General features: G+C 32.2%; 1 protein-coding gene across 1 annotated transcript; it reads left to right on the forward strand.

The window, feature by feature from the left end:
• Positions 1–475: 475 nt before the first annotated feature.
• On the forward strand, positions 476–11,988 carry LOC148597544 (uncharacterized). The gene is made up of 7 exons (XM_088563044.1): positions 476–647; positions 6,620–6,678; positions 7,123–7,154; positions 7,689–7,740; positions 8,470–8,526; positions 9,089–9,175; positions 10,138–11,988. The coding sequence occupies exons 1-7, from the start codon at positions 476–478 to the stop codon at positions 10,168–10,170; spliced, it is 492 nt and encodes a 163-aa protein (XP_088419170.1). The 3' UTR covers positions 10,171–11,988.
• The last annotated feature ends 1,629 nt before the right edge of the window (positions 11,989–13,617 follow it).

Consider the following 13,617-nt stretch of genomic DNA (forward strand, 5'->3'; position numbering starts at 1 on the left):
TGAAACAAGCAAATCTCGCGGTTTCCTGAAACAAGCAAATCTCGCGGTTTCCTTTTCGTTGGATTTTTGGCGAAATAAACATTAAAACAACTGAAACAGTTCTATATGGATGTGGGCTATGGCATGTCAATGCGTGACATTCAGCCATTGAGAACATTTGTAACGCATCCAGGGTGTGCGGAATTGTACAAGATTAATAATGGTAGATATCATGTAAGGCTAACACGATATTTTGAATGAAATAGACATAAGAAAGCTTCAGTTCTTCCAAAAACTAACAATACTTCGAACAGAACAGAGACCGTCACAAAATGTATCTTCCTGTACTGGCTTTGAAATTATATGGGAAGTAAAGAACATACTTCGTTTGGTTTTATCCCTGACTCCTTTCCACTCTTCCAGAAATGTGATCGCATGAACTACATGTGCATCGAAAAAAATTGCATTAGTGAAAAGACTTTCCAAGTAAGAGCCGATGGAAACGAGTAGTGGAGCAGCATGTAATGATGTATGCGAACAAGCAGAAACCGTAGACAGTGATATTGACTTTTCACGTTTTAGGAACATAGCGGTGAACAACAGTCAATTCATTCCTGAATCAATGACAGAACTGAACAATGCATTTTACCGTACAAAAACTGCAACAAGTGAACCTCCATCTGACACTTGAACATGTACGAAACAGACATCATTGAACATTTCGTTTTATTTTGCCGTAGTACTTCCACTGGCCGCGATGTGTTGTGGACTGACATTTTGAACGCTTTTTGGAATGCCCATTTTTCTGTACCTTGATGAACTATACTGCAACAGACCCAAAATCTTATAATATACGTTACTTGGAAAAACCACAGACGTCGAAACCATAGTTGATAATGAACATTCATAGTTTATGGGCCAGGATAAACCACCAAGAGGAATTTTTGTAGACCCGAAACAAGACGAAAACAAGAAAGTGAAATTATGTCCTTTACTGCTTCGTTTAAATTGTTGGATATTCCAGTAGACTGTAGTAGGAAAAAGTTTCATTAAAGCATATTGTCATTGTTAGGAGTAATCAAAGGAACCAAGATTCTAGACACTAATTTATTTTAATCTTAATAATTTGAAATTGAAACTTATACAAAATAGTCTAGCAAAATTACAATTTAATTAAATTCAACATGCACGTTTAAGTCAGCATTTCAATTACGTTTTACAATCTGATAAATAGAATTGATCTATTGTGTTACGGTAAAATGCACTTAATGTCCACATATTTCGAGTTTGTATTTAATGATGCTCTAATAAACTTATTCAACAATTAGTATTGCCCAACCTTGTTTCCTAGTCTTGATGTACTGGTTATTTATTTTGTGCTTTCAGTTTATTTACAATCGCAGGGAAATGTCGTTTGACATAAAAATATATTCTTACGACTTCTAGGCTCCAATTGTAATATCATTAATTAGAGGCAATGACAATGTATAACGATATGACAATATTCTTTCAGCCTGTTTTGAATTTGTTAAAAAAACAAATTACTTTTGTAAAATGGTTTCCTTAAAATGAACACCATTTAAATAATGGAATAAATGAAAGATATAACCTTCTATAAGACATACGTTATGGTGTATCCATCAGCACCATGAAAACTAATTTATTCAACGGGTCATAGTTTTCCTTTCCTCGTTTGTCTACCCCGGACTTGACTTTTTATGAGCAACTCGGCGGGTGTTTCTAGAAAAGCAGAGGACGCTTTCCCTACCGGTGCACCTGGTCCATGCTCCCAGTTTTTAGTGGAGTCCGAGTTGCTCATTTACTTTTGTTACTTTGTATGATTTTAGTTACTTTATGTTCTTTGTTGTGTATGTCTGTTTTCCATGTCTGGTCTTCGAAACCCGACAGGATAGTCAAGAACGTTAAAAACCCTCTTAGTCAGTCTATTTGAGGTTAACATAATCATTCACGAAAGAAAGCCGTTTTTAGATGCTTCAGTATCATTTATAGACATAAAATTATTTTTTTTAGTTTAATAGATGGATACGAAACAAAATTTCATTTGTTATTTGAATTTGACATTCGTTTCACGACTTTCCCAAATATTCAGTATCCATTGCAGATGTTTTAATAGAAACCTGGTGACTATCAAGCATGTTTACTCAATTATTTACTTCGAAATCTTTTAACCATCGACAAAATTCGAGTTCGAGGAATTAGTTTTGAAAATTCATATTATTTTTATTGCCCATATCATGAGGAATTCCATTTAAATAAAAATATAAAGTATTTATTTGTAAATTCTAAAGTTGTATTTGATATCATATATATAAACAAAATACTATACAAACCCTTAATCAGGAAGTTGGTTTACATTGCCGTTTTTTATTTATGAGACTCACCGGGATCCAGCACTGAACATGGTGTTTGTTCCCCTAGTTACTCCTCTGAAAACGCTGAATGGAATTTGATGAAACTTTTTCACGATTTTTTCATCACACGATGTCCTTGTGCTCTCCTAATAAACTTTGCTCTCAATTTTTGTAGTTTTTATATATTAACTTATACGACATAATATATTTTTTCAAACGCGTACCCTGTCCTTTAGACTATCATAATAAATTTAGTATCTGAATTACAAGTTATATCTCAATTAAAGCACTTAAGAAGTACTTTTATGTCTAAAAATCAGGCAAAATGTATATTAGGAAAAAAACAGAGATTTTATTACATTAACTATTTATACCCGATAACATCCAGAAATAACCATCAAAGTGTTTGTAAAATTTGCCTTTATAAGATATTGATAGGTCTAATTTAGTTGAAATACACTAAACAACATTTTCCCGCCCTTTTTCCTGATAAGCAGTAAAAAAAATATCTACGTCACAGATGCTTCAGGATAAATTTAATTGTCTAATTACCTATCTTCTAGATGCATTGAATGTATTTGAGACAAAAAAAAAAGACCAAATTGAGAAATATGATGTGCCACCAATTGCCTCATTCTCACACAGAATAGCACTTGGGTAGCAGTCCGCCTTAGATCTGATTACCATATCAACCAAATTTCTTAATTTTTGACATTTTGAAATATACGAAAATAGGCTATGTTTTACCATCAGTAGAAAGAAGATATTATCCAAATGTATGCATTGATGTGTGGCTAGACCTCCTCACTGAAACATGTCAAAAATAAAAATATGTAACCTATCTTTGTTTTTTGCTCATCTGGACCCGAAATCACCACCCGTAAAGACTTTTCTTCTACTTAATACTTTTCATACTAACATTGTCCAGACCATAACTTTTTTTTTGTTTTTTGACATAGACTTCTAATATTTGGTATGTTGATACATCCTCTGAGGGCAGAGTGTTGCGTACCAGATTTGGTGACCTTTGCTCTTGACCTTTAACCTCAAAGTCAAATAACATAAAGATTTTGGCAAAATACCATACAAAATTTTGTCTATGCAATATTTTTTTTGTCTTTTGACCTAGACTTCTAATGTTTGGTATGTTGGTATATCCTCTCAGGACAGAGTGTTGCATGCCAGAGAAGGTGACCTTTGACCTTGATCTTTAATCTCAAGGTCAAATCACATGCAAATTTTGGCATGATACAATACATAATTTTGTCTGTGCCACTACTTTTTGGTCTTTTTACTTTGATATCTGATCTTCGGCATTTAAGTACAACACACCAAAGCAGAGAGTAATGATTTAGGTAGATGAACTTTGACCTAGACATCTGATCTCGAGGTCAAATAGCATAAAAATTTTGGCAAAATAACATACAAAAAAGTCATGGCCATGACATTTTTTGTCTTTTTATCCAGATATCTGATATTTAATATGTAGTTAAAGCAAATTAAGGTAGAGTGTAATGTTCTAGAGAGGATGACCTTTGACTTTGACCTTTGACTAAAAGGTCAAATGACATACCAAAGTTTGGCCAAATACCATACAAAATTTTGTCTCTGGGCCATAATTTTTACATTTTACTTAGATATCTGATATTAGGTATAGGCCTATATTTCATGAAGTCGAGGCGTCACGTACTAGAGTGGTTGACATTTGATCTTGACCTTTGACATCATAACATCATGACAAATAACATACCAAATTTTGACTTAGTGTTAATCAGGAAGGACTTTAATTTCTGTATATTGAGAGAATTCAATTAGACCCCAGAATAATATTTCTTGTTTTGTTGATCTTCTCTTGACATGATATCCCATTTCCATTTTTTGAGCTCATGTTTTACTGAAATGCACATCTCCTTATCAAAATGTCCCAGGATTACATTCTTTTGATTTCAGCTTGAATCTTGGTTCCCTTGATCAATCTTTAAATATGAACATGTAGATTCTTTTTTATAGAACATTTCAAAATGTTTTATAATTTTATAAACATAATGTCACAATACTGTGACTTACTCAACATGGAATTTCGTGGCAGATATTTAGATAAGAACAATTGGAAAATCAACATTTATAAATATACCATAGGAATATTATAAATGGATAACTAGAGGCTAAAAAGAGCCTGAATAGCTCACCCTGGTTAACCATTTGCTTATTAGAAAAAAAAACATGAGAATAAAACAGGCTAAGTTAAAATTAACTGAATAGTCAAATGCAGGAAAAGATCTTAATAGCATTTTATGACCTGAACCAGAATTTTGCTGAAGGCAACAGTTTTTGAATTATTTTAAAAAAAACTATCTCCCGACCCGTATGTTCCGTTTTTTGTATAGGCAGCGATATATATTCATGGATTAAAAATCACAAGTCATTTCCATCACAAATACACCAAAGAACTAATATGGGGTAGGCATTGCCTAAATCAGCAAGCACCATGTAAAAATAATAAAAGACATTACAAAGCGGGGGGAGGGGGGGTCGACCCAGATGAAAATGTTTGCTTCGCAAGTGCAATATTTTTATTTATATTTAAGCAGCAAGCAAAATCAATATTTCTATTTGAAAAGCTGCCTTGTTAATTAATGTTTTTTTTAATTAATGAATAACTTGAAAATATTTTCCCCCAAAATTCCAACCCTATACTCCTCTTTCTCCTTGCTCTCAAAATGGTCAATAACTTTATAGCACTTAGCAATACTTTACATTTTTTATCTCTTAATGGCATCTCTAGCATCATCCATCAATCTGTACAGATAGCGGAAATATTACAGTTGTCCACGGATGGTGGGCATATTTTACACATATCACGTGACGTTACCAAAATTCAGGCGACAACTGCAAATTCAAAACAAGAAAATTATTGCCTTTCCTATCTTATATTTTTTCCGAGGCGGGTTAGGTGCTTGACAACAGCAACAGTGGAACAGCCACTAGTACTGCTATGACGGATGAAGTATGAACTAAAAGATGAAATAAATACTGCCTATATTTCTGTCGTGATCAATACAATACATGTAAAGTTTTAACAAAAAGAAAAAAAAGTAATCCGGCATAATATCAGTAACCACACAACAATATAATTTTCATGAACGTAAGGAAAGGAACAGTGATCTCATTCGGCGGAATAGCAAACAAGAAGAAGTGAAATCATTACGGAGAGAAAAGGAGGTAATCAAAGCCATTTCAATTATACATAGACAACATTCTCAAAGAAGGATCCAGTGATGGATTAGGTATAGGTTTACTATACCCCTTTATGTTCGACATTTGATTCAATAGAAAAAAAAACTCAAAATTACCGGGTTGCCTATGGCCAGTGGGTACCCTTTTAAGACTTTATGAATCCACCATTGCAATAAATAAAAACTGATCATCTTGCAATATCTAGTAGAGGTTCCTGGCCAAATTGTTCAAGGGGATGGACTGTAAGGCCTTATGTTTTATTGCATTTTTTTAATCTACGTGTTTACAGCTGTAGCATACAAACTAAATCAAAGCCATGACTCTGTTATTTTATCCAAAGAAAACAAATGACTTTTTTCTATTCCCCTACGAATCAGTGTACTGTGTTAGATTTGCTTGGATTTCAAATTGATATGGTGGTTAAAAACTGTTATAAATTAAATTGAAGGATTGTATTGGTCATTCTCTCAATTTCCAAAATGGCAAAATGAGCAAAGGACGGCTCGTTTAAAAACCTAATAATAATATACACGTATCTGACTGAGCGTGGTATAAATTGACTGGCACGATTTTGCGTTGTGTTGACAACTTATAATTAAATAAAACCGTTCTCCGAAATATCCGAAGCATCAATATGCACATTAGGAAAAAAAAATCATCCGCCATTTATGAGAATTTTGGAATGAAATAGGCAAATTACCATAAAAATCTATCCAACAATATCACTCCATCGGCGAGTCTGTACATTTGACTTGGACGCCAAGACAAAAAAAGTTTTTACCTAGTAATCGCTGAATGATTCTAAAAATAACTCAGAAGAAATATGCGTGTAGTTGGATACAACTATCAATCTTTTTCCAGAAAATGTAAATAAGCAAAATCGTGGGAAATATTTTGGCTCAGGTAACCGTCTATGATTATTTAGACAGTCAGTATATCCGTTGGAGAAATTCGACTAACGTCCCACCCTCCAACAAATGTACTGGCTGTGTCTAAATAATCAAATACGTAAAAGTTTCAAAATATCTCAGTTTTACAGGAACTAGAGGAGACATTGAGACGGAAAGAGACACAGAAAGATGTTTTCATTGTAAGTAGTAAAAAATAATAACACAATTTACTAGATAAAGGTAATGGGACAACTTGTATAATAAACTTATATTCATATTATAAATTTCTGAGTACAAATGTAATTCCTCTACATAAAGTAACTGTAAAAAATTAACTGGCGCTTATTGTTGCTAGCTATTAAAATATTTACCGATTTATGTATTGTTCATTCTTTTGAATCTTGGTTCCCTTTATTTCTTTTAGTACATGAACTAAACTATGCACATATGTTACTTTTTCAATCCCCCATTGCACAAAGTATATCTCTGCATCTTCATATTCATATACATATTTAAATATAAACATTATACATTGTATATAAAATTGGAGATGTGATTTTTTTGCAAACAACAGTTAAAAGATGTAGAATATGTAGACATATGTATTTGATTTTAGGAAGCAGATTATACTACTGAGAGCATAGCAAAACGTGCTAAAAGGAAAGATTATTCAGAGGTATGTGTATTATATACTGCAGCAATATATAATGCTATAAAATGTTAAAAAAGTCAGAATCATTTTTTTAGCAAGTAGTTATGTTTACATCTTATGTTTTGTCAAACCAATGAACATCAGCGGCTCAATCAGTAATTTGAACAGAGACACATCTTGTATTGTAGATGGTATAAATAGACTTAAAATGTCATGAGTAGAAAGGAAAGAAATCATTACTTCAAGAAAAGCAAGAAGTATTTGACTTTCATCTATTCAATGACTAAGTACAGTTAGAAGTCCTTTATCTTACCAGTATCTTGAACCATTTAGAATTTAAATATATGAAAGAAATCACGCGATATAACAATCCTTATGCATGTTATGACAGCCAAGTATTTATCATGTATTTGGTGTTTCACATATTTATAAATATTCAAAAGACAGGCTTACCATGTAAAACATGACGTGTATCCTGAGCAGGAACCATTAAATCATTAGAGAGTTTTACTAAATGATACGAATAAAATTGAATTATGTTCAATTTCTGTTTTACAGAGATAGACAATATAATAAACGAAAGATTGACCACGAACAAAAAGATGAATCAGTAAGTATTATTATTACTTCTTATAGAAGATAAACGGTCACAGGTTATCTAAAAACTGGGAATTTGATAAGGGAACAATAATATAAAGCAGGGACGGTCTTAGAATACTGAATTGATAGATATGTGTCACATAGTAACATTTTGTCAGCTAAACCTTACTCTCTACAGACATGAACCAATGTTATTGAAATATATAAGAGCATTTTAGTGCATATTTATTTTAACAGTGTGTTTATGTTGAAAGAAAATCAGCTCGGAAAACAACACTTCACAATACAGTGAAACTTGTCTCAGCCGTATACGTTCTTCTTAAGTATTGTTCTGTATAAAATATGGGTTTTTTCATCATATCTCAAGATAATCAATGAAAGTGTTAAATTGCATTTGTTACACGTAAAAACAACTCTTCCTGTGTTCATTTCCTTGGATCTGCTAAATGTTAATGTTTCGTGAAATATTTTTTGACTGTTTTAGTGTAAAAGAATTTGCAAGATGGGAAAATTTCCCGTGACCAGTCTGTTCTATGAAGCCTTCTGAAGGATTTCGAATAAAAATATAATTTGGGAGTTGGAAATACACTGATATCTGTTTTTAAGGCAAAGGTCTTACTAGGTAAGTCACAAAATGGGTGAAGATACACAGATTTCACTGTATTTTCTATCGTTTTTACACACATAACACTTTTGACCTAACTGTTTACCTTAACAATACTCTAATATGTTTGCATAGGAAGACGATACAAGCTTACCCTTTTCGACTGGTGAAAAAAAAGGAAAAATAGTGGAGGTAAGTTAGACTTTTTTAAGTTTGAACAAACCTTTAAGCTGACGTTAAGTGCTTAGCTATTATTTGTTGGTTCCACAATATGATTTTAGGCTATGCCTATGGTGGATAGAGCTCATCCTTTGCTTACGTTACATCGCCATGTTGGTATAGACGAAGTCTCATTCGGTGTAGAGAATGTGTGAGACTCTTCTTGGAAAGCTTTGATAGATTTTTTCACAACCAATAATTTCTAAATAATTACCAAGTACATAAATAGACATGTAATCGTATCCAGCGACGTGTTTGAAGGCAAAACAGCATCTCCGGGCTTGCGCAATCGCCTACCTCCGCGTCGATAAATTTCGACTTCGACAGAATACTTTCTAGCCATTCATAGTTCTTATCTAAAATTCAACATATATAGGACGTCGCTGACGTCATGTCAATACTACATGCCTGTCAAAATTTGGCATTTGGCATATTACAAGTACGTCTGTTAAACTAAACAATGATGCAACACACGTATAATATGATATATATACTTGTGTATCAACAGTTACTGGTAAGTTTCAAATATTTGCAGGAGAAATTTGAAGTTGGAGAAGTAGTTGAAAGTTATTATGAAGAAACAGGCACTTGGTATCGGGCGAAAATTTTCTTTGTCCAAAAGGTAAGCAAATAGTGAGAAAAATGAAAAATTACATTGACTTACTTATACATATGTTAATTAACATTTTAAATCGTTCTCATACATATAAGGTTATAGATTTATAGTGTACAAATATATATTTAGGACACTCTAAGTTGTGGTTTACTATCATAATATCACCAACTTTTCCAATGTTTAACGGTGTATACCATTTTCAGTCCGAAGGCAAATTACACTTGATAACTTGCAACCGAAATATTAGTATTTAAAATAATATTTCCAAGCAATAACACGGGAAATTTAAGTTACATATAAATAGTCTATTTATGCTAAATTTTCCAAAGTAGCAATATATACAGTTTACTCGCGGCGCAAGCATCACTATAGCGAGGGTATTGCATGAGTAGATAACCGACGCCATAAAACCTATTATTTTTAATTCATTTCAAATTAATAGCGAGCACTGCAGAGGGCTCTACGACATAATTCACTTGCAAGTCACAAGTAACTGAAATGTCGCATTGAGAATAAAAAAATAACAATTAGTGTCCTAAATAATTAATTTAAAAACATGACAGGCGTCTTTGACGTAAAAAAAAATATATAGCGAAGGAGGATTGGAGCACGTAAATAGTAAAAGCCTAGAACAAATGCATTTACGCTTCAAACAACACATACATATTTTAATATGTTTTTTTTATTGCATGAATCTATTTGTATGATACATCTATTTTCAAACATAGATTACTTGCATATGATATCAACGATTTCTACTGAAACATTTTCTGTTCTGCATGTTCCCTTTTCGGAGAAAACTTACTAATACACGTCAAAAAGAAATGCTGTGCTCGCTTTTAGGCAATGCATACTTCATATTTATAAGGCCTTGAATGCGATTGATAAAAGTCTTCTGAACGCTACTACATGGTCAGGTGGTCTGCATAGAATTTGGTGTAGTACATGAATATTTTTTGTTATTGTAGGTTATCTGGTACAATATACATCGGACAGAGTGAAGAAGTTCCGTCTAAAAAAATATGTACAGTCTATGACGAAATAAAGACTATTTAATGTAGATCATAAACAGTATGTTGTGTCTATATTTTGTCACTTTTTCAAATAGAAAACAATTGATTTCTTGAATTAAAAAAAATATCTTACTTAATGTTGAGATCATTGAGTCTAAAATATTTCAGATCGATTACGTAGGGAATTCTTTTTTTTAGTACAATAAAAAGCTAGTCTGTGGCGTTTCGTTCAAATTTGTATCCTTTTATGACGCTCTTTTAAAAATTATTCGAGATCGACATAATTTTTTTCTCGTGTTATTTTTTAATCAAAAACGTAGGATTACATTTCTATCAAGCATTTTCTAGATAATAATTACTCTTCAAAATAAATAATTGTAATTTATCCATATGTATTTTATGAATAAGTGAATAAAAAAATGATTTGAATACCCAATTTATATATCATATCAAGAGCATTGAGCAAATTGAGAGTTCATACTTGTACTTGTTTTTGTGAACTTGCAAAAGCGGCGTAAAAATGTTCAACGAAATACATTTGTTGTAAGTATAATCAACTTAATTGTGTTATATCTAAATATTTTCGCCATGTGGACTTTCTCGTTCATTTATGTAAGTATAAATTTTAAAATATAGTAATTTTCCTGTACATATATGTATGATTATGTATATGTACTATATTATTTCCTTGAAGTTATGATACTTTGCAAGACCACATTTTCGTATTTGTATGAACCAAGTAATTCATGTTTTGTGGAAGATTTCAATACTGTTATATTGGGGGAAAAAACCCAAATTCTTGGCAGATGAAATGTTGCTTTATACTTTTCTTATTGGTAAAATTCGGGTTCGGACTATGTTCGGAACATTTTCTTCACGAAGTTCACTTTTCGATAATTAAAAAAACAACATAAAATAACTTGCTACATCAACAAGCTTGTTTCAAACTTCATGCGTTGGGTACGCAAATATTGGTTCAACCGTCATACTCTGCAGACAAGCAAGTTATCCAAATAGAAACAGAGTGTTAAATGCCTTGGCTTAACATATATTTGTTATATGAACACGTTTACATAATTCTTCGAAATTCACATTTGCTATGGGAAAAAATTCATATATTCATTAATAAATATTTGGAAAGGGGTTTCTTTGACAACAGTGACTTAACAAATGTTTGGTAAGAAGGTTCCAATCCAACATCAGCATCGACAAATATTTGGCAAATAGTTTCTAAGCAAGATCGTGAACACTTTTGTTTGTTTGTTTGTTGGGGTTTAACGTCCGAGCATCAATATTTCAGCTATATTCAGACAATGAACATGAACACGAACTTGATAAATATTTGTTAAGGAATTTCTTCGCCAATATCGTCTAACATATACATGTTGACGCAAATTTTTCACCCATTTGTTATTAACAAACGTTAGTTTAAAATTTGCTACTGTATGGCTCACTAACAAATATTAAGAGCACCATTGGAATAAAAAAATGATGATACATCAATTGTTTTATTACTTGTTAAGAGTAAGTTGTTCACTTATCATTGTTTCAACAAAGCATTCAACTTTTGTGAAACAAATTAATCAAAATATGTTTCTATAAGGTATATACTTGCTTGATAGGAGTTTAACAAACATTTGTTAAAATGCAAATAATTATTTCAATCATGTTACTTGTATGTATATCATTATTTGTTCTTTAGGGATTATATTGGTATTAAAACACACATTTTCTTAATACTGAATTATGGAGAATTGTAATGGTTTATGGAATATGTATTAATGAAATAAATGCTATAAATCACAGCTTAATTCTTTATTCTATACCACTGTTTCTACAAATTTTGGTCACAAAAATGTGTATTTGAGCACATGGAAATTCTCAAATGCAATCGGAAGCTGTTGGAGATACACGTACGTATACTGTATACATCCACGTGTTTCCCAAAGTTTTTTGTAAACATAACACTCACGTCTTTAAATAAGTAGAACAAAATAGAAAAGACTTGAAAACTATCAGAAAAGAAGTTTTTTTTACTGAAACGTAATCTTAACATATATTTTTTTTGTTTGATTGAAGGAAATGATGAATTTTCTCCGTAAGGACAGTCACTTTCTGTTACTTCCGAGACATGACTGTTTTTTTCGTTTGTATATTGGGGAACCATAAGGGAAATTTAGAAAGTACACGTAATAACGGTAGAGTTCACACCGCTTCGGGGCGATCGCTAATATGCTTCATTTTCATTAAATGATCTTAAATCGTTTTAGAGAAGATTTTCAAAGTTGTACATGTACATGTGAAAATAAAAAAAAAAAAGAATTGATTCTTTAACCGTACATCCTACATTAATATACGAATAGTTTCGAAAATTTCGGAATTGGTCTGTCTTATAATGCTGAAAGATTAATGAAGGAAACCAAGGTTATAGCGGTAATCAAAAGAATGTAATCCAGGGACAAAAACCCGACATGGAAAACAGACATACACAACAAAGAACATAAAGTAACTAAAATCATACATACAAAGTAACAAAATCAAATGAGCAACTCGGATTCCACTAAAAACTGGGAGCATGGACCAGGTGCACCGGTAGGGTAAGCTTCCTCTGAACAATATAACCCCTACATATTTTAAGTTATTTGCAAAAACTTCCGTCTGACTCCTGTATTCTATTTTTAGTAACGGCGGCCATGTTTTTTACGGATTAAAAGTACCAACAGTCATATTGTGTGTGATATCCTAAGGGATAAATACGCCAACTTTCATTGAATTATGTACCATGGTTTTAGGGAAGATTTACGAAGTTGCTCATGCAAAAACTAGCAAAACTGCTTCAGGGGCTGTAGCTCCTGAATCAAATGATAAATTGTTTTGAATTCCGGCATAGGTCTGTCTCATGAGGATAAACGATGTTACTCTGCAAAAATTTTGCTAAGGGCAACAACCTTTGAGTTGTTTGCAAAAAAAATCTTCTGACCCCTATGTTCTATTTTTAGTAACAGAGGTTATGTTTTTTTTTCAACTGTCATTTTGTGTGGAATACCCTACGAAATGATTATGCAAACTCTAATTGAACACACCACAATGGTTTTTGAGAAGAATATTTTCAAAGTTTTACATAAGAAGAATGCCAAAAAAAGAAAACTGTTTTAGGGGTTATAACTCCATTGGGTGTAAATACCGTTTTCAGAATTTCGGCATAGGTCTGTTTCTTGATGCTGAACAATATTATACCCAAACAGAGTTTCGCTAAAGGTTTTTGAGTTATTTGCAAAAAGAAAATGCCTTTAGACCAGAGTTAAAAATAGTAGCCTGCCCACCAGTCCGAGACAGGCTATTTTTTTGGCCGGTCTGGTTAATTTTAGCAAAAATCTATATAGTCATATAGTAATTATATTGAAAAATTGTATTCAGGACTGGTTAGAATTTGAG

Source organism: Perna viridis, chromosome 15 (genome assembly GCF_037379345.1).
Source record: "Perna viridis isolate PV_CMFRI_1.1 ecotype Kerala chromosome 15, ASM3737934v1, whole genome shotgun sequence".
NCBI lineage: Eukaryota > Metazoa > Mollusca > Bivalvia > Mytilida > Mytilidae > Perna > Perna viridis.

Bases quoted from the DNA above. Each gene is read 5' to 3' on its own strand.
- LOC148597544 (XM_088563044.1), top strand. From the start codon at position 476: ATGGAAACGAGTAGTGGAGCAGCATGTAATGATGTATGCGAACAAGCA. The intron at 6,679-7,122 runs GTAAGTAGTAAA...CTGAGAGCATAG, and splicing joins CACAGAAAGATGTTTTCATT to CAAAACGTGCTAAAAGGAAA. The intron at 9,176-10,137 runs GTAAGCAAATAG...TTGTTATTGTAG, and splicing joins AAATTTTCTTTGTCCAAAAG to GTTATCTGGTACAATATACA.